Source organism: Anser cygnoides, chromosome Z, assembly GCF_040182565.1.
Source record: "Anser cygnoides isolate HZ-2024a breed goose chromosome Z, Taihu_goose_T2T_genome, whole genome shotgun sequence".
Classification (NCBI taxonomy): domain Eukaryota; kingdom Metazoa; phylum Chordata; class Aves; order Anseriformes; family Anatidae; genus Anser; species Anser cygnoides.
Genome location: NC_089912.1, coordinates 17,139,409 through 17,159,507, shown reverse-complemented (window position 1 = coordinate 17,159,507; position 20,099 = coordinate 17,139,409). Strand labels below are relative to the sequence as shown.

The 20,099-nt window shown below is 45.8% G+C and overlaps 2 protein-coding genes across 3 annotated transcripts in view; one reads left to right on the top strand and one right to left on the bottom strand.

Annotated features, from left to right (window-relative positions):
• Window positions 1-1,502, top strand: part of MTAP (methylthioadenosine phosphorylase) — a 38,094-nt gene extending 36,592 nt beyond the window's left edge. For both annotated transcript variants that reach the window (XM_013187930.3, XM_048051766.2), the window contains one exon: window positions 495-1,502. In XM_013187930.3, the coding sequence (XP_013043384.1) occupies window positions 495-533 (39 nt within the window). In that variant the 3' untranslated portion in view covers window positions 534-1,502. The remainder of the gene's footprint in view (window positions 1-494) is intronic.
• Window positions 1,503-15,202: 13,700 nt separating this feature from the next.
• Window positions 15,203-19,413, bottom strand: LOC136789118 (cyclin-dependent kinase inhibitor 2A-like). Its single transcript, XM_066988864.1, is given in 4 exon segments — window positions 15,203-15,424; window positions 15,427-15,628; window positions 17,966-18,445; window positions 19,354-19,413. Coding segments are annotated over 4 exon segments (822 nt in total). The 3' UTR covers window positions 15,203-15,344.
• Window positions 19,414-20,099: the final 686 nt, after the last annotated feature.

The following is a 20,099-nucleotide window of genomic DNA, read 5'->3' as shown; positions in this document are numbered from 1 at the left end:
CAACCAATGCACCTTTAGAGAAAGGTTTTCTGTTCTTGATAGCTGTACTTGAAAATTGTTGATGAACCAACCATGTAAAATACCATCTTGTTAGGGAACTTCACTTTCAGAGCATTCTGTTGACATTTATGAAGAGCTTTATACGAATGCAATGTATGTAGATGAAAAACAAAAGCTGCACAATTTTTCAGTTGTAGCCTGCAAGCCTAAAAACCTTAATTTTAGTCTAGTGTTTCTATAGTATGATCATTGGTTCTCAATACCAATGTGCATGTTACATAGGTTTATAAAGCTGTAGTGACAAGTTCTTGAACCCTCCTTGTAATTCTTTTAACATCTATGGTGTTTGGGGAAGTTGGAGATACTACACATACGGAAAGAGTTAAACCTGTTTGCAAGCTGAATGGAAGCTATGTAGCCTGTCTTTACACTGAAAGTAAATCTGCTTTGCATTGGCAGAGGAGATATTCATTTATTTTGACTTTGTATTTCAGACAACTGTGCAGTGTTCGGTCATTCTGCCAAAGCAGTAACAGCCTGGATGGACTGAAGTTTGAGTCCTCACAAGGAAGAGTGGACTACTTCCAAATTTCCAGTGGGTATAATATCTTTGAAAACCATGAAAAGTATGAAAGAATGGTGTAAAACTTGACCAATTACAATGTATAAGACAGCTTTTATAATCTTGGTCATGCTTACTAATCTGCAAAATGGTGAAAGTTAGATTTTGAGTATGTTTTAAACTTGGAATACCTTTACTATCTCATTTCATTGGACAGTAGAAAGCAGATTCACAAGTATGGTAGTTGCTTTGCTATTTCTGCATCTTATTGTTTCCTCTGATGGGGATACTGGTTACCATTCATTTCAGAAACAAACCAGAAAAACTGAATATGTAATTTCATAATAAAATTATACTATTTTTATACATTATCCATATTTTTATTTCAGTATTTTTGATATGCAGTATTTTTTGTTTATGTGCTAGAAGAAACAGTTTAATAGAAGGAATCACAGAATGGTTTGAGTTGGAAGGGCCCTTAACGATAATTCAGTTCCAACCCCCATACCATGGGCAGGGACACCTTCCACTAAACCAGATTGCTCAAAGCCCCATCCAGCCTGGCCTTGAATATTTTCAGGGATGGGGCATCCACAATAATATAATAATAATCATAGTTCTTTCACAGCTGCAGTTGTGTCATGAATGAGCAGTCTCATTACAAAAATGTTAGCAAATGCCTAAGCCAAATTTGTGCCTGAAGATGTAGTTATGTGACTTACAGAACTATATAGAAAGGTACTTCGCTGCCAATGGCCTGAACACTGTGCTGGCCTTTTGCTGCTTCACTGACCTGAACAACTCTGGCTTTAGTTTCTATTTTAAGTGATGAATGTACTTGAGTGCTTTGAGTGTATGCATTTATTAATACAATTTGGCTTCAATAAAATAACCTGATGATTCTTGTCTAAAAAATAAAACAAACATATCCTTCTCTGAACAGTGTGGAAATTGATTTATTTTTTTCTGTATATATACTTATAGTCATGCAATGTGAATTTTGTTTGTCTAGAAGTGACTTGCTCTTCATGGAACAAGTTGTGATACTTTGTAAACACCACTTCTTTAGAGTAATTTTGGAACATACTGTACAGCTTTGAATATATTGTGCTGCTTAGAACTTAAGATTCTATGTCCATGAAACATCAGGGATCACTGAAACAAAAGTGGATCAGAATGCAAAACAAGCCAAGCAAGGAAAAAAATCAGAAACATGAAAGGTACAGATTCTCCTAATAGTCACACATCACAGAATCATCCAGGTTGGAAGAGACCTCCAAGATCACCGAGTCCAACCTCTGACCTAACACTAACAAGTCCTGCACTAAACCATATCACTAAGCCCTACATCTAAATATCTTTTAAAGACCTCCAGGGGTGGTGACTCAACCACCTCCCTGGGCAGCCTATTCCAATGCCTAACAACCCTTTCAGTAAAGAAGTTCTTCCTCATATCCAACCTAAACCTCCCCTGGTGCAACTTTAGCCCATTCCCCCTCGTCATGTCACCAGGCACGTGGGAGAATAGAGCAACCCCCAACTCGCTACAGCCTCCTTTAAGGTACCTGTAGAGTGCGATAAGGTCGCCCGTGAGCCTCCTCCAGGCTGAACAACCGCAGCTCCCTCAGCCGCTCCTCGTAAGACTTGTTCTCCAGACCCCTCACCAGCTTCGTTGCCCTTCTCTGGACTTGCTTGAGCACCTCAATGTCCTTCTTGTAGAGAGGGGTCCAAAACTGAACACAGTACTTGAGATGCGGCCTCACCAGAGCAGAGTACAGGGGGTCAATCACTTCCCTAGCCCTGCTAGCCACACTGTTTCTTATGCAAGCCAGGATGCTGTTGGCCTTCTTGGCCACCTGAGCACACTGCTGGCTCATATTCAGCTGACTATCAACCAGTACTCCCAGGTCCTTCTCTGCCAGGCAGCTTTCCAACCACTCATCTCCCATCCTGTAGTGCTGCTTGGGGTTGTTGTGTCCTAGGTGCAGGACCCAGCACTTGGCCTTGTTGAACTTCATACAGTTGGCCTCTGCCCATCAGTCCAGCCTATCCAGATCCTCATGCAGAGTCCTCCTGTCCTCGAGCAGATCAACACATGCACCTAACTTGGTGTCGTCTGTAAACTTACTGAGGGTGTGTTCGATCCCCTCATCCAGATCATTGATAAAGATATTAAAGAGAAGTGGCCCTACTACTGAGCCTGGGGGACTCCACCAGTGACCGGCCTCTAACTGGATTTAACTCCATTCACCACGACTCGTTGGGCCCGGCTACCCAGCCAGTTTCTAACCCAACAAAGTGTATGCCAGTCCAAGCCATGAGCAGCCAGTTTCTTTAGGAGAATGCTGTGGGAAATGGTGTCAGAAGCCTTACTGAAACAAAGGTAGACCACATCCACAGCCTTTCCCTCATCCACTAAGCACATCACTTTGTCAGAGAAGGAGATCAGGTTAGTCAAGCAGAACCTGCCTTTCATAAACCCATTCTGAATGGGCCTGATCGCCTGGTTGCCCTGCAAGTGCCGCCTAATGACACCCAAGATAATCTACTCCCTCAGCTTCCCTGGCACCGAAGTCAGACTGACAGGCCTGTAGTTTCCCGGGTCCACCCTCCGGCCCCTCTTGTAGATGGGCGTCACGTTTGCTAGCTGCCAGTTGACTAGGGCCTCCCCTGATAGCCAGGACTGCTGATAAATGACGGAAAGCGGCTTGGCCAGCTCTTCCACCAGTTCTCTCAGTACCCTCAGGTGGATCCCATCCGGCCCCATCGACATGCGTACATCTAAGTGGAGTAGCAGGTTGCCAACCATTTCCTCATGGATAGTGAGGGCCACATCCTGCTCCCCGTCCCCTTCCACCAGCTCAGGGTACTGGCTATCCAGAGAACAACTGGTCTTGCCGCTAAAGACTGAGGCAAAGGCGGCATTAAGCACTTCAGCCTTTTCCTCATCTCTTGTCACTAATTCTCCTAATAGTATTGAAAAACAAACAAACAAAAAACATATCAAAAAAAAAACATATTCTGGGGGTTAGCTTGCTAACGTCTACCTTGCTAGTCATGTTCTGTTAGATAGCCAGTCTCTTCCTGTGAAGCCCTTTATAGATGGACACTTTCCTCCCTAGCGAAAACAGTACAGGTGCTTTTAAGATACTGGGGAAAATAGATTAATCCATTTACCTTATTTCCTAGTCTGTTTTTTAAATGACTTAAACTGCAGGTGCCAGACCTTGAAGCTTGACAGGGATAAGGCTACAGATGCAACATTCCTTTTGCTGTTTATAGTATCTAGCCAAATCAGCTGTCTGACCTTAACAGTTATTTTCATTGTTATATTATTTTAGCCCCTTAGACAGTTTTAGTGAAATGGTTTGGAGCCATAAAGTTCATACTCTGATGTTCTAAGAAAATGCTGTTCCTTGGTTTCTGTTTTCAATCTCTTGATTTTTAAAATTCCATAGTGACATATAATCATGGCATTAATCTTCTTGTTTTGTATAGAGTACTTAGGGTATGACAGGACACTATTGCTCAGGGCAGGTCCATGGTTACTGTTATCTTTCCACTATAAATTTCTTGCCTTCACAGCAAGGATAGATGATACATATTTGCTCTGTCAACACAAGCATGGTATCTGAAGGTGTCTCCTTAAGAATAAATACACAAAAGGTCAGTACCATGGTGCTAGTATGCAGTGTGTTTTTGCAAAGTTTCATACATTTCATACTCCTTGAAATATGCGGGAACATGTTTATCCAGCAGACTACACCATGAAGATGGTAACTGGCGAGAGGAGCATCAGTGGTGCTTAATTATATAAAGATAGAAAAATAACCAATTTTAATTTCTTTCTGAGCACTTGTAAGTGCTTTATTGTAGGAAATAGGTATGGTGGAGAAGAAGAAGACACAAATTAAAAGTATTGTATTACTAGCACCAAGTAAACATTCTAGCAGAGAACTGTGGCAGTTCCTAGACGGTCTCTGGTAAGAATGAGACAGTGACACACAGAAGACGTCACTGTTGGAAATTACTTCTCTTCCATTTGACTGCTGCTCCATGCCAGTTTTATTTATTCATTCCCTTTGCTGAGTTAGACTTGGGCTGACTTGATCTAGTACGTAACACTTACACTGCCACTACATCCTAGCATCAGAATCAGTCTTAACAAATAGCTTGAAGTTCTTGGAAAATTACTTCTTGTCTGTTGCCATCTTCAAAAAGCTCAGACTCCAAAATGAACACATCTCAAGGTTGTCTGCTGTCATTGCTCCTTTTACAGTAACATTATGTCTTCCTCGTGTTACCAATGAACTATTATATATTTGCAGTTTTATACTCACATCTCATGTAACAAATACTGTCTGTTTCAAAAAAAAAAAAAAAAAACATGCTTTTTCAGCAGGAACTTTCAGGATCTGATTGGTTTCTATGTGCATGTTTCCCGAGGTGTTACATTTTAAAGCCACATTTAAACAACAAATATTTACCACAGGTACCTAAATCGTGAGATCCAAAGGAAATGAAACAGCTTCTCTAAATTGCACATCTCATGCAAGATAGCTTATAACTGTGCAAAGCCTGTTGAAGTTTCAGCTAATGAAGTTTTAACCATATGTGTTTCAAACCTACTTATTCTTCAGTGAAATTGCCCTAAATTAACTCACTGATTTGTATGGCTTTAGGCAGAAGGAGATCATCCCTGGACAGCAGCACACAGGACCTGCTGAAGAATGGGTCTGTTTCTCTTGCTTTTGTACATCATTTTTCTTGGGGATATACAGAAATGCATCTGGGAAGCAGTGGGTGTATTAGAAATAAATAATTGAAATCATAACTTTCATCCCCATGTATAGGGAGGCGAGACTGAACAGAAGTGAATAATTGTAAATAGCACAGTTGCACAATGCAGAAGTGCAAGTATTAGCTAAGGACTAGGAAGGATCATTAGCCAATTGATTCCTTGTAAAATTTTCCACTGGGCACCAAAGGAAATGCCAGAGCTTGGAACTAAGTGAACTGTCCAGATCCATGCACACCACATGGAGAAGTGTCACTGAGGAGAAAGATCAACATGCAAGTAACAACATGTCAGGCTGCAGATCTCCTTCTGCTTTGACTGAGGAGAGCTCTTGTAGTGAGTTTACGTGGCAAGGTGTTGGTAGCAGGGGGCCATAAGGATGGCTTCTGTGAGAAGAATCTAGAAGCTGCCCCATATTAGATAAGGGCCCTGCTGCTGACCAGAGCCAAGCCAATAAGCTATGTCGTTTGAGCCTCTGTGAGAGCATATTTAAGAAAGGGGAAAAACAAAAACAAAAACAAAATAAAACAATAACAACAAAAAAAAACTGCTTCACAGCAGCTGGGAGAGAGGAGTGAGAAACAGCCTTGCAGGCACCAAGGTCAGTGAAGAAGAGGGGGAGAGGTGCTCTGGGTGCCGGAGCAGAAGTCCCCTGCGGCCTGTGGAGAGGCCTCTGGTGGGTCAGGCTGTCCCCCTGCAGCCCATGGGTCCCACACGGAGCAGATCTCCACGCTGCAGCCCGTGGAGGAGCCCCCGGTGGAGCAGGTGGATGTGGCCTGGAGGAGGCTGCGGCCCATGGAGAGCCCCCGCAGGAGCAGGCCCCGGGCCGGAGCTGCAGCCCGTGGAGAGGAGCCCACGCAGGAGCAGGGGGTCTGGGGGGAGCTGCCGCCTGTGGGGGACCCGTGCTGGAGCAGTTTGCTCCTGGGGGATGGATGGACCCTGTGGTACGGAGCCATGTGGGAGCAGTTCTTGAAGAGCTTCTGCCTGTGGGCAGCCCCCGCAGGCTCAGTTTGGGAAGGACGGCATCCCGTGGGAGGGACCCCACGTGGAGCAGGGGCAGAGAGTGACCAAGAAGGAGCAGCGAAGACGAAGCGCTATAGACTGACCACAGTCCCCATTCTGCCGTTCCCCTGCACCACTCAGGGAGAGGAGGTGGAAGAGGGTGGATGGGGGGAAGTCATTTTTGGTTTCATTCCTTTGTTTCTCACTTCTCTAGCTTGTTAGTAATAGGCAATAAATCTTACTGTCTCCCTACTTTGAGTCTGTTTTATCTGTCACGATAATTGTTGAGTGATCTCTCCATCCTTATCTCAACCCTTGAGCCCTTTGCATCGTATTTTCTCCCCTTTCCCTTTGAGAGGGGGGAGTGAGAGAGCAGCCATGGTGGAACTCGGCTGCCCACCCAAGTAAAATCACACCTCTACATCTGGGCTCGGTAGTATTCAGACCCAAACAGCCCTTGTCTGTGTTCCAGGCCAGCACACCATGGTTACCTGTATCAGGAGTGTCTGCTCCCTTTGGCCATGGGGTTGCTATTATGTCTGACTCCAGTTTACCACAGCTGTCCTCAACTTCTAAAGCCCCTCTCTCTTTGAGGAGATCTCTGTTCATTTTGCTCTGAGAATCCTCCAGGGTGCATGTTAGCAGTGTAATAGTGTACAGATGCCAATGCAGTAACACAACCTCAGATGTGGTACAAACTAGACCACGGGGCAGACCAGTAGATTTACCCTTCTCCTTTTCCTGTTTCCTCTAAATCACTCTTCTGTGCAGCTTTACATTGATCTATCTTGCTAAAACAAGCTTGCCTACTCATATCTCATTTGCACTTAGCTAACACTTCCCACTAATACACTAACATCCAAAGCCTCTCTCTACACCGGTACAGGTGGCACATGACATCAGAAGTTAATATTTGTATCTGTACTCAAAACAGATCTGAGGGCGGTTGGGGTTCCCAGAACTAAACCAGCAGGAGAGCATTCTGTTTATTGAAATCAGCTGAGTATCAGTAAGTGGTGAAATTAACTCCGGAGGTGCTCAGATTTGGGCGGGATCAGTCCTCTAAGATGGAAACTCTGGCATAAATGTTTTAACGACTGCTTCCTCTCCCCGCTGTCTTTGTGGTACTGATTGCAGCAGGACAGCCCGAGAGAACTGAAATTAACATTTAGTCACTCTTCTACAGAAGCGTGCAATTGTTTATTTAGGTAATTTTCAGGCTCATCATCCTTGCTGTGGATTGATTCAGGCCATTTGTGGTGCAAAGCACTGGTTCCAAGCATACTTGGAAATACATGTTTTCTGCCTGAACTTTAGTGTGTCACACTGGAGGCCCATCTGAGAGAGTTTAGGAGCATGACTCAACCCTGCGAGATTGGCTGTGAGCGGTCAGGAGCTACCCTGCACTGCAGAGCAGGCAAAGCAGCTCTTAGCAGAAGCTTGAGCAAGTCGGGATGCATGGAAAGATGAAAACCAGCAGTCTGGAGGCATTAATGCTCCCATGGAAAGATGAAAACCAGCAGAACTGCAAGGGAGCCACATGGCATTAACATGGCTGTGCCCCCCATCTCCTGCCCTTAAAGACCACCTCCTGGAGGAAGGAGGGAGAACCCCTGCTGATCCCAGGAGGGTTGCTGGGGTTAGCATTAGTTCTTCATTACCACTGAAGTTGTTTTCCAGCACTACATGGTGCCTTGCACCTGTTCCCAAGATTCCCATCATAAATTATTCACGGGTGTTGCCGGGATTTTGCAACTCCCTGCAGTGCCTCTTGGGCACAAAATGGGTTATGGTTTGGGTCAGCAGTTGTGAGTTTGCAGTTTGTGAAGCTCATGGAATTTGGCAAAAACTTCTAAGATGGCCATGAGTGATATCAGCCTACAGGTCCTCAAGACAGAGTTACCATGGCCACAAAGGTGAGCTACTGCTCCCCATCTCTCCTACACCTCCCTGTTGTTAATTCTTATACCTTTTCTGTATAGGCACACTCCTGTTTTGGTTTCATTAATTCACTGAACTATCAAAAAGCAGACACTGTACTTTCCCCAGAAAAGAATATCTTCCACTGTACCACTGAGTTGAAGCAGGTCATGGAAGACACAATGTGGTATCAGCACAGCAGGCCTGCAGGGGCCAGGTGGAAGGATGAAAGGGCTTTCCCCTACAGCAGCCGTGAAAAATGACATCTGCCAGAACTGCACTCAAAAAAGAAAAAAAAAAAAAAGGTAATTCAGTTTTCAGCAGTCTTGAAATAATTCTTGAATTGACCCTATTTCTAAGGAAGTCTCAGGCTAAAAAGTAGGAAAAAAAAATTAAACTTTGAATTTTCTGCTTTCCACTAATCTTTGTAAGTGAACAATAAAGTCATTGTTTAACAGCCTAATTCCTGTCATGCAGCTGGCCATTTGGCCATTCTGAATCTCTTGAACTTACTAGTCTGTGCGGTAGAAAATGCTTCTGTGGTGTGGTGCTTTAACTTAATGAGGATAAAAAGGTTCTGTGTAGGTAAGAAAGCCCGCACCTAACTCTTTGTCTGTATCTTCTCTCAGCTTTCAGTTTTATTCTCATTAAGCCAAGAAGCAAGGAATAACATTGCTGCTCTTGTGACTACTACTGAATACATAGCCTGCTTCCAGAAACTTTAAGCAGATATGAATCTCCTAAGAATGTCTGAGTCTTCTGACTCAGTTTTCTACTCAGGACACTACGAGATAAATGCTTTATGGTCTGAGTAACAATACTAGGAAAGAGAATGTTTTAAACTTACATAGGATAGACCTGAATGAAATCCAGAATGTTCTTCATTTTTTAGTTAACACCATCTATTTTTACTGTGGCTATGTAGACTCATATTTCCTAGAAATTTTTGGTGACTGACATGAAATGAGAAAGTAACTTCTGCATGTATTTTTTGTGAACCAGATGGTAAGATTAGTTTAGTTCCAGGATTTGGTTACTGTATACATGTAACGCTCAGTACTTTCAAATGCCCTGACTTAGATTATATTCTTTGTGGAATCAGGTTTCTTATCCAAATTATTCCACAATATCTACTTGACATTTGGTGAAATAATTTTTGTTGCTGACAGCAGTTTAACTGCATGATTATTTACTGAAAACAACTGCAGGTGCAAATAAAGTGCACTCGTAGAATCACAGAATCATAGAATACCCTGAGCTAGAAGGGACCCACAAGGATCCTCAAGTCCAGCTCCTAGCTCCACACAGGACCACCCCAAAATCAGACCCTACATCTAAGAGCATTGTCCAAATGTTTCTTGAACTGCAGCAGTCTCGCTGATGTGACCACATCCCTGGGGAGCCTGTCCCAGTGCCCTACCACCCTCTGGGTGCAGAACCTTTCCCTAACACCCAGCCTGACCCTCGCCTGTCCCAGCTCCATGCCATTCCCTCAGGTCCTGCTGCTGTCCCCAGAGAGCAGAGCTCAGTACCTGCCCCTTGGCTCATAGATCATAGATTGTGATCATTTTGTATGCTTTTACACAGATGTAGGAAAGAAATGGATAACACAAATCTATAGAATATCTATGGTGTTGACATCCATGGTGATAAAAGCATGAGTTTAAAAGAAAAAAAAAAAAAGTGTTTTCTATGTACCCCTTTAAAAGAACAAGAAAAATAAAGTTAGGACACAATGTTCAGTCCACAGATTGAGCACAGTATGTACCAAGGACAATGTCTGTAGTAAGTGATATGTATCGCAGAAGACACACAAAGTCTGTCCAGTTGTTTGGTTTCCTACAATATGGTTTCTCTAGCACAAAGAGGAAGACACTTGATCTCGAGAAAATCTTTCCATTTGGCCCTAGAATATGCATTTTATTAATTACAGCTTCATGGGAAGCAGTTCTTGTATGAACCTTGTGTGAATTTTATCCACTCTGTAAGAAGCTCCTGAAATACATTATATTTATTTTCATACCCTGGTCAAACATTTAAAATCATTCCTTCACATCTGCCCAAGGACAAGCCAACAAGATAAACCAGTAGAAGGAAGGTGATGGTAGGAGTTACTTTCCCTTGAAGTGCTTGTGAGGAGGACAGTTCTTATGGAATTGGCTCTGTCCTTGGACCTGACCCATTCATGTCCCTGATACCAATCCTCCACTCGGTGTTGTCAGTGCCCTGACTTGGCTCTCAGCTCCTGCTCTGGTCCTTAGGCTTCTCAGGGCCTGAGGTGAAAGCAGATGTCAGCAAACCATAAAACCAGCAAAGCTCAAGTGCTTGATCTCCCCAGGTGAGGAGTGCCCTGTGGGGACGAGCTGTGTTTTAGAGGCCACACAAAACCATCAAGATGGTTGGTGTGGGACAGAGGTAGAAGTAAGTGTCTTTGGTGCACTTTCTCAGGCTTAGGCAGGCTCCACTGTGTTTTTCCCCCTTTCTCCAGGCCCCCTTTCCCGGACCTGCCCCTCTCCCCTGCTCTGGAGACCCCATGTCCCTGTCCCATCCTCCCAGATCCCAGCACACCTCTTGTCTTACCTTCTTACCTGCTCCACATGGCCAACCACCAGTACTACGTTGAACAAAAGTCGCTCAGCCTGGGACTTTCCCCACCTGGAGATGAAGATTACCACCCTTCCCTCTCCAGATAGCAATGTCTTTGTTCAGGAAACACATGTAGGAGGCTGCTTCCTGAGATGAGTGACCACATCAATGGCAGCATGAACTATGTAGTTTGGTGGTAGGATATAGGGTATTTCTAAAACCATGGCCCCTGCTGACTGTGCCAGCTGAACTCTAGGTGTCTTTTCCCCTTTGGTCCTTTGTGGAAACCCTCTCCCTGGTTGCACAGCCCCTGGCTGAAGCCAGAAGATAGAAGCAGGGCTTCTCACAGCCCACCTTCAGTCCTGAGTTTACACTTGCTGCCAGGAGCACTGCTTAGTCTAGTGGAATAAGCCAGTGTACCTTTCTGTGAGGCAACTTGGTGCCTCTCATGGCAAGTTCTTGGTTTTCAACTCCCAAGGACAACCTCTCATTTCACTTCCCGTTCCTAGGCTTTTTCCAGCACAGAAAAAAAAAATAAAAAAATGTTAGCATGTGTTTCTACCAAAGGCATGCACATGCTTATGAGTACACAGTAACAAAGAGAGAGAAGTGCAGAGAAATTTGTCCTCTGTTCTCTTTTCTGCAGAAGTCTTTTGCCTTGACTTCTGTTCTCATTGTATCTTTAAGTATTTCTACCTCTTTTTGTTGCATGTTTGGGAAGGAAGGAAGGAAGGAAGGAAGGAAGGAAGGAAGGAAGGAAGGAAGGAAGGAAGGAAGGAAGGAAGGAAGGAAGGAAGGAAGGAAGGAAGGAAGGAAGGAAGGAAGGAAGGAAGGAAGGAAGGAAGGAAGGAAGGAAGGAAGGAAGGAAGGAAGGAAGGAAGGAAGGAAGGAAGGAAGGAAGGAAGGAAGGAAGGAAGGAAGGAAGGAAGGAAGGAAGGAAGGAAGGAAGGAGAGGGGAGAGAAAGCAAGAAAGCAAGAAAGCAGAAAAGCAAGAGAGAAAGCAAGCAAGCAAGCAAGCAAGAAAGAAAGAAAGAAAGAAAGAAAGAAATGGTGAGTTGTTCCAGTGAGTGTGAGAGCAGTGTTAGGATTGATTGAGACATGACTGAAAAATGGCATGACTAAAAAAAAAAAAAAAAAAATCCAGAGCAAAAAACAGAAACCTAGAACTGCTGAGTAGATTACAGAATTACAGAGTCACAGAATCATTAAGGTTCGAAAAGGTCACCTGTCATTACCCACTGGAGGTATTGTAAGGTACTGATGTCTTCAGAGGTCCTCTCTCTCCCACCAGGTTCCTTGGACTGTGGCTTACCTGACTCATCTCCAAATTCCTCACTTTCTTCTGTGAGGGCTCTGTGGATCTCCATTTTCCTCTTGAGAGTCATGGTACTTGAGGATTAGTTTCTATTTTAGTAGGCACTGGCATTAGCACATTTCCAAACCTTTAGCCCAGGCAAGGTCAGGCGATGACTTTCTTTCCTAAAATTATTTTTGTTTTTCACCTCTGTGGAGCACTCAGAGACTGTGAACACAATGTGCAAAGCCTACGGACACTTAGACACAATGCATTTTGGTAAATGTAGGTGAATTTAAGGGGGATGCCTGTTGCACAACTTAGAAGTCATGTTCTCATGGAGTAAATATCTGGAATTTATAACAGAAAAATCTTTTTTTTTGTTGTTTTTGTTTTTTTTTCTAACTATCCATCTGCCTGATGGATAACTTGCTGTTTTTTATTAAAAATAAGAGCTTTACCCTCGCAGCTACAATGGAAAACATCTAGTAAAATTATTTAGATGCTTAAGTTCATGCGCAATTGAAAACGCGTTTTGCAAAGTATAGTGGTGCTGGCTCCCAGCCAAAGAGGGAGGGGATCATTTACGGCAGGAAGAAAAGCAGCACAAAATTCTTACCTCAATGTGATGGGCTTACCTTTCTAGAGAAACTTTTTTTGCCTTTCCACAGATATTTTATGGTGATATAGGAAAAAAAAAAAAAAAGAAAGAAAGGAAAGAAAGAAGGAAAGAAAAAGGGGAAGGAAGGAAGGAAGGAAGGAAGGAAGGAAGGAAGGAAGGAAGGAAGGAAGGAAGGAAGGAAGGAAGGAAGGAAGGAAGGAAGGAAGGAAGGAAGGAAGGAAGGAAGGAAAAAGGAAAGAAAGAAAGAAAGAAAGAAAGAAAGAAAGAAAGAAGAAAGAAAGAAGAAAGAAAGAAAGAAAGAAAGAAAGAAAGAAAGAAAGAAAGAAAGAAAGAAAGAAAGAAAGAAAGAAAGAAAGAAAGAAAGAAAGAAAGAAAGAAAGAAAGAAAGAAAGAAAGAAAGAAAGAAAGAAAGAAAGAAAGAAAGAAAGAAAGAAAGAAAGAAAGAAAGAAAGAAAGAAAGAAAGAAAGAAAGAAAGAAAGAAAGAAAGAAAGAAAGAAAGAAGAGAAAGAAAGAAAGAAAGAAAGAAAGAAAGAAAGAAAGAAGAAAGAAAGAAAGAAAGAAAGAAAGAAAGAAGAAAGAAAGAAAGAAAGAAAGAAAGAAAGAAAGAAAGAAAGAAAGAAAGAAAGAAAGAAAGAAAGAAAGAAAGAAAGAAAGAAAGAAAGAAAGAAAGAAAGAAAGAAAGAAGGAAAGAAGGAAAGAAGGAAAAGTTGTGAATGTTGTTTCGTGTATGTAAGACCAGAGACCTGGAGAGAGGGCGGCTGCAAAAAATACCCTTTTTTTCCAGGATTTGCACCGGTCCTAATGTTCCTTCCCCGGCGGCAGCCTCCACTCGGCGCATCCCTCTGGCGGGGACTTCTCCCTGCCGCCCCGCAGCCCAGCTCCGTCCTCAAACCCGCCCGCCCTTTCCTCCACCGAAATATCTTCCCAGCGAAATTTTGCGTTTCGGCAGCTCCGGGGCTGAGGTCTGTGGGAGAAACGGATCCCACGAGTGGGCAGCGGCTGCGTGGAAACCCCGTGGGCACGGCGGGGGCTCGGCCCCCAGAGAGATTGGACAACCCACCAACCCACCCCGTTTTGTTGTTTTTTGTTTGTTTGTTTGTTTTTTAAGAGGAGAGGGGTTGGTTATTTATTTATTTATTTACTTATTTTGTAAAGAAATGAGCGATGGAAAGCTAAGCCGTTTCTTGCTAAGCCAGAATGAAAATGAAGGGGGTTTCTTGCGCATCTCTGCGTCCCACGATCATTGCCGTGAGCCAAGTACAGGCTCCTACATATGGGTAAGAGAAGTGCTCCCGCATCTTGGGGAATCGGGATAAAACAGCCTTCAGGCATGAGATGCGCCCATGGCGCCTGATGCTACAGTGTGTGTTCTACAGCAGGAAATGAACAAAATCTTCCGCTTGTAAAAAGATCAAAAAATCGTGAGAAGGTATGAGGTGTAGCTGAGCTTTCCCGTCGTGCTGCAAGCCTTCTTTTAAACAAGGCAGTTGCCAAGTTTCACGAATGTTTTCAACCCGAGCATAAGCGTGTGTGGGAAAATCACAGCTCTGCAAATAAGCCCTCTGTATTGGACGTGCTTGTGTGCTGTGCGTATGTGCATCTCTACGCACAGTAACAAAACGTGTGAGAGACGAACGAAGTTGAAATAAATAACACCGACCAATACTGAGCAGTGCTGTAGACAGGACCTTTTAATAGTTGAACACAATGATTGTTTTTATTAAGGCAACCTCTTTGATATTTTGCCGTTGAAAAGTAACAGGGAACTCGTCACATGTAAATCATATGAACACCGGGTAGAGGATGGAAATCTTGTAGAAAAACAACAACAGCAATAAAAAATAATAATAAAAGAAACACACCGCAAACAGAGACAATGTGTGGGAAGAGATTCAGGTTTACAAGGGAGCAGAGTCTTCTATTTTCGTTTCCAAATATCTCAACTGGAGACCCCGCAAGCTGTCTTAAAAACACGGGTCTTGTTACCAAGAACTTCTGAACCAAGGGAGTATTTCCAAACGTTAAAACGATGCATATTGGTCAACTGCATTGGCTTATGTAAGCGATTACCGATTGATTTCACACAGGGAGAGATTTCCCTGGATAAATTTGTATATTGATATAGATTTATACATTTATATATCGTAGTAGCTCCCTGATTCTAATTTCAGTAGGTGTGAAGTTGAGCAGGGAGGTAGGGGAAGAAGAACTGAGCACGAATTAAATTTGTAAAACGGGGTGGCCAAAGTGTTCACTGTTTCGAAGGGTTGTAAAAAAGAAACACGAAGGGGCAGCGGAACTACAAAGCCCTAAGGGGGACGTGCGACGACGCATAAAATGATCTCTGCCTCGAAACCGCGCGGGAGAGAGAGATCCTTGCAGCGGGAGAGAGAGATCCAGGAGGGCAGCGAGCAAAGCGGCAAAGCCAAACGTGCCCGAACGACACGAACTGGGCGGTGGGGGGCAAAACGCCGAATTTCACACCCACGCGCACATCCCCTTTCCCTCGCCGTCTGCAGGAGGGGAAGGGGCCGGCTCCCGTCGGCGGGGTCTCGGCGGTCAGCGCCCGGCGTCCCCCTCCTGGGGGTCGTCCGGGGGCCGTCGCAGGAAGCGCCCCACGGGCCCGTGGGGGCCCCCGCCGCCACGTCGAGGGGGAGGCGGCCGCGGCCGTCGGGGAGGTCGAGGCGCGCCCCGGCGCGGTGCAGCGCCGCCAGCGTGTCCAGGAAGCCGGCGCGGGCCGCGTCGTGCGCGGGGAGGCAGCCGGTGCGCGGGTCGGGGCGGTTGGGGTCGGCGCCGCGCTGCAGCAGCAGCTCGGCCACCCGCGGGCTGCCCAGCATCATCACCTGCGGGGAGGGAGCGAGGGAGACACGGCGTCAGCGGGCGCCCCGTCGGGAGGACGGCCGCCGAGACCCCCGCCCCGGGCAGCAGGCGGGGGTGGGCAGGAGGTGGGGAGGGGGCATGGACGGGCATGCAGAGGATAATAAGGATGATTAAATTATCCTTATCTCAACCCCTGACCCCTTTTCTTCCCCATCATAATTTCTTCTCCCCCCCCTCCCTTTGAGGAAGGGGAGTGAGAGAGCGGCTGCGATGAAGTTCAGCCGCCCATCGGGTGCGAAACCACCGCAGTCCCCGGGGCTGCGGGGCTGAGGCTGCACTTTCCTTTATCGGCTGTGTGCTGCCGTGGCCTGCATAAGCGCACACCGCTACTTGCAGAGATAAAATGAGGGATATGATATGCATGATTCCCAGACTATGTATTGCATGTCTATATATTCTGGTCCACATTGAAAAGAGAAAAAGAAAGGAAAAGACAAAAGGAAAAGAGAAGAGGAAGAGAAGAGAAGAGAAGAGGAAGAGAAGAGGAAGAGAAAAGAGAAGAGAAGAGAAGAGAAGAGAAGAGAAGAGAAGAGAAGAGAAGAGAAGAGAAGAGAAGAGAAGAGAAGAGAAGAGAAGAGAAGAGAAGAGAAGAGAAGAGAAGAGAAGAGAATATAGCATAACAATGTAATAATTACATTATTGTAATAACTGTACAAAAAATGTAATTATATTAATATAACAATATTATATATATAACATCACGGAAAAAATGGCATATAACATAAATGACAAATAACATAAATTGCATATACATTTACTCGTCAGAAATGTTACTAATATACTAATGAAAAGCGCAGCTCCACAGCCCATTAAACACGACTGCAGCTGGGCTGGGCGGCTCTCAGCCTGATTTGGCACTTCTTGGCCCTGATTTGGCTGCCTGCGTCTTTGCTCCCTTTCAGCTCTAGCTAAATGTGTGCTTCTTCTAGGAAGGAAGCCAGGAGGTACACAGGGCTAACTCACATTACTCTGCTGCTAAAATGACTCTGCAGCTGAAGGCAAAGCAGAAACTTCTGGAAAGGTTTGATCGTGCACCACTAAGCAAACAAGCAAGCAAACAAACAAGGAAACAAACAAAAAAAGTCACTTGGAGTTTTACTTCATGCATTTTCCTTGTGGATTTCAATGGAATTTTAACCTCTGTAAATTGAATTTTAACACTGTAGAAAATATCTTGAGACAACAGGTTCTTTTACTATTTTCTTTCTGAAAATAGTCCGGTTATGGAAGACTAATTTTTGGTTTGTTTACAATACAAGAGCGAAAATGCTTACGATTGTCATTATTTATAATTTTCTGTTTGTAGTTTTTCACAAAGACAGAATTCACATATCAGTCTGGCAGCCATTTTGAAAAGTTACTGTAAGGGAAACAACTCGGTCTCACTCTGAAATGAGGTGAAACAAAAAGATAAAATTAACAAACAAAACAAGAAAGGAGACCTTTTTCTCCTGGACTTTGAACCTAGAATAAAAACAAAACGAATTACTCTCTCGGTGGTTATTATCTCTTTCCATCTGCAACTTATTTTAGAAAAAATATTTCCTTTCACATATGAAGTGCAAAGACCAAAATGGCCGTTCAGCTTACCTGGTGAAACATTAAATATATCAGCTTAAACGATAATTCGAGAAAACCTCAGCACGAAATACACAGCTGCAGTTTAAATCACAGTGTATTAATTACTCAGTGAGCATTTAAAAAAAAAATCAGCTTAAATGTGTCTATAATACACTTCTATCTCTCAAAATCCATGGAAAGCCACTCCACTACACAGTGGTGCTTCTATCTATCAGTTCATATTTCTTCCACTGATTAATATTGAATATTAACAATACTAATAATAGTGACTATTAAGAGTACCTCGTTGCAAGTTACAATTTCTACTCTGTGACAATTTCTGCGGGGTCTCCTGTGCCGTTCTTTCGCACAGAAATACTAGCATAAGATCCCTGTTCGATTTCTTTGTGGAAAAAGGCTATACTTGAGTGAAAAAATATATATAGAGAGAGAGAGTTGATCAAAGTGCAGCCAACTCCCCGAACCCGTTCGGAAGCGGATTTGGCGGTCCCACTTCTCTTTTCAGATACCCTCTGGCACAATTCGTTTGCCTCCGGCGGCGCCCTCTAACCCTCCCGCAGCCTCCCGCAGTGGCGAGCCGTCGGGCGGGCGCGGTGCAGAGCGGTGCGGAGCGGTGCGGAGCCTTCACCCCGCGGCCCCTCCGCCCGCGGCCCCGGGGGTGGGTAAAGCGGCGGCAGTGCCCCCGCCCAGCGCCCCCCGTCCCGCCCCGGGCTCCCTACCTGCAGCGGGGTCCTCCCGAAGGAGTTGGTCCCGTTGGGGTCCGCGCCCGCCTCCAGCAGCGCCCGCACCTCCGCCAGGTCCCCGCGGGCGGCGGCACTGCACAGGCGGTCCCCGGGGGGCTGCCCCGCGGGGGCCCCTCCATCGCTGCCGCCGGAGATAGCACAACCCGCGCCCCTGGATGTCCACCCTCGAGTCTCAGCTATTCCTCCTCCTCCTCCTCCTTCCTCCTCCTCCTCTTCTTCCTCCTCCTCCTTCCTCCCCCCTACCCCAGGACCCCAGCCAGGGCCCCCTCCCGGGCCCCGGGGCGGTGTCGGGGGTGGGGGGGGGGGGGGTTGGCGAGCAGCACGGGAGGTGCAGCCCCTGGCTGCTGCGGGTGAGCCCGCGGGGGACTGGTGGCACGGGTGGGGGTCGGGTCCCCCTTCGGTAAAAGGTTTCTCCGACCCCCCTCCCCGGCTCGGGCAGGTGGGATAACGCCGCGGCTATCCGGCGTGGGACACGGAGGAGGAGACCCGACGGGGCGGAGGGAGGCCACTGAGCGACGGCTGGGTTTGTCTTCTGCCTCCGGGTAGGGGAAAAGGGGTGCCCTGCCCCGAGCCCCTAGGTAGCGTGGGTCTGGGGTCTTCCCCTCCGCCCCGCCGCCGGCAGGGAGCGGGCAGCCCGGATGAGGAAGAGCTCCGTGCCCCCGCAGGAAGTCCGTGATCCATCTAGTGGCACCCGGCAGAAGGGGACTGCTTCGCCCCGGCCTCCGCAAAAGCGTCCGTGGGGAGGGAGACCCGCGGCGGGACCCTGACGGGACGGGGCGCTGCTACAGCCCCTCAGCCAGCGGCTGGGGACCGGCATCTCCCGGCTGCAGAGCAGACCCCAAAAAATAAGCACCTGACTCAACCCGCCTTCCTCCCTCCCCTTTGTCCCTGCCGGACAAAGACGCTCCTGCAAAGGGGCTCCCGGGACCCCACACCTCACTCCCGCAAGAGACCCCGCCGTCGGGGGGGAGCCTCAAGGCGCCCCGGAGCCCCTCCAGACCGCGGGCGGACACGCGTGGAAGGGAGATGAAGGAGGAGATGCAAGACAAGGCTCCCACCTCCACGCAGAGCCCCGCGGGGAGTGGGGAGACCCCGAGCTGCCGCCGAGGTCTGGCAGGGGTATACTCCAGAGAAATGGGTAAACACAGAAAACAGATTAAAGAAGCTCTTTTTTTTTTTTTTTTTTTTTTTTTTTTTTCTTTTTCTCAATGTCAGTTCCCTAATCTCCTCTTTTTGGTCGCAGAAAAACCGTGCGACCACCGGTGCCCGCCACGCAGTAACACCTCTGTTCCCCTCGGCACTAACCCGGCCACTCCGCCCGGGCACAATGTGGGTTTTTGGCGAAAAAAAAACCGAGATTTTACCTCCTTACAGGCCAACGTCCGCGCATGGACGCAGAGAAATAAGCATCGAATTACCCCCATCTCGGGCCACGCAGGGGATCGTGGAAATTTCCACACCGGGGCCGCAGCGCACGGTGCAGGGGCTGGCAGCCACACGATACAGAAATAAAATAAGAAAGAAATCCACCAACATGGTTTAAAAGTGTTTTCTTTTTCTTTTTCTTTTTTTTCCTTTTTTTCTTTTTCTTTTCCTTTTTCTTTTTCTTTTTCTTTTTCTTTTTCTTTTTCTTTTTCTTTTTCTTTTTCTTTTTCTTTTCTTTTCTTTTTCTTTTTCTTTTCTTTTTCTTTTTCTTTTTCTTTTTCTTTTTCTTTTTCTTTAAGTCCATGAGGCCAAAGAAATTAAGAGGAAAGTATCCCCCATTCACAGGCAACGTGCCGCCCTGACGCCTGCTCTCTGCCATTTTGTGGCACAGGCATGAAAAGACAAATTCAGGGGGCAGCAAAAAAGCAAGCAAGCAAACAAACAAACAAAACCTCGGTTACACCTGTCAAGTGCCTTCACATTTTAAGTCCACACTGAGGCACAGCTGGGCTGCATGTTGCCGTTGGGTGATCTCGATTTCTGAGAAATGCTGCTGATAATGGATTTTAATTACTCGTGTTTGTGTATAAAATATCTTGCATGCGTGTCTTTCCGCGAATATTTAAGTTTAAAGCATCTATGCTCGCACACCAATGTATTTGTAAGTGAAGAAATTGCTGGGGGA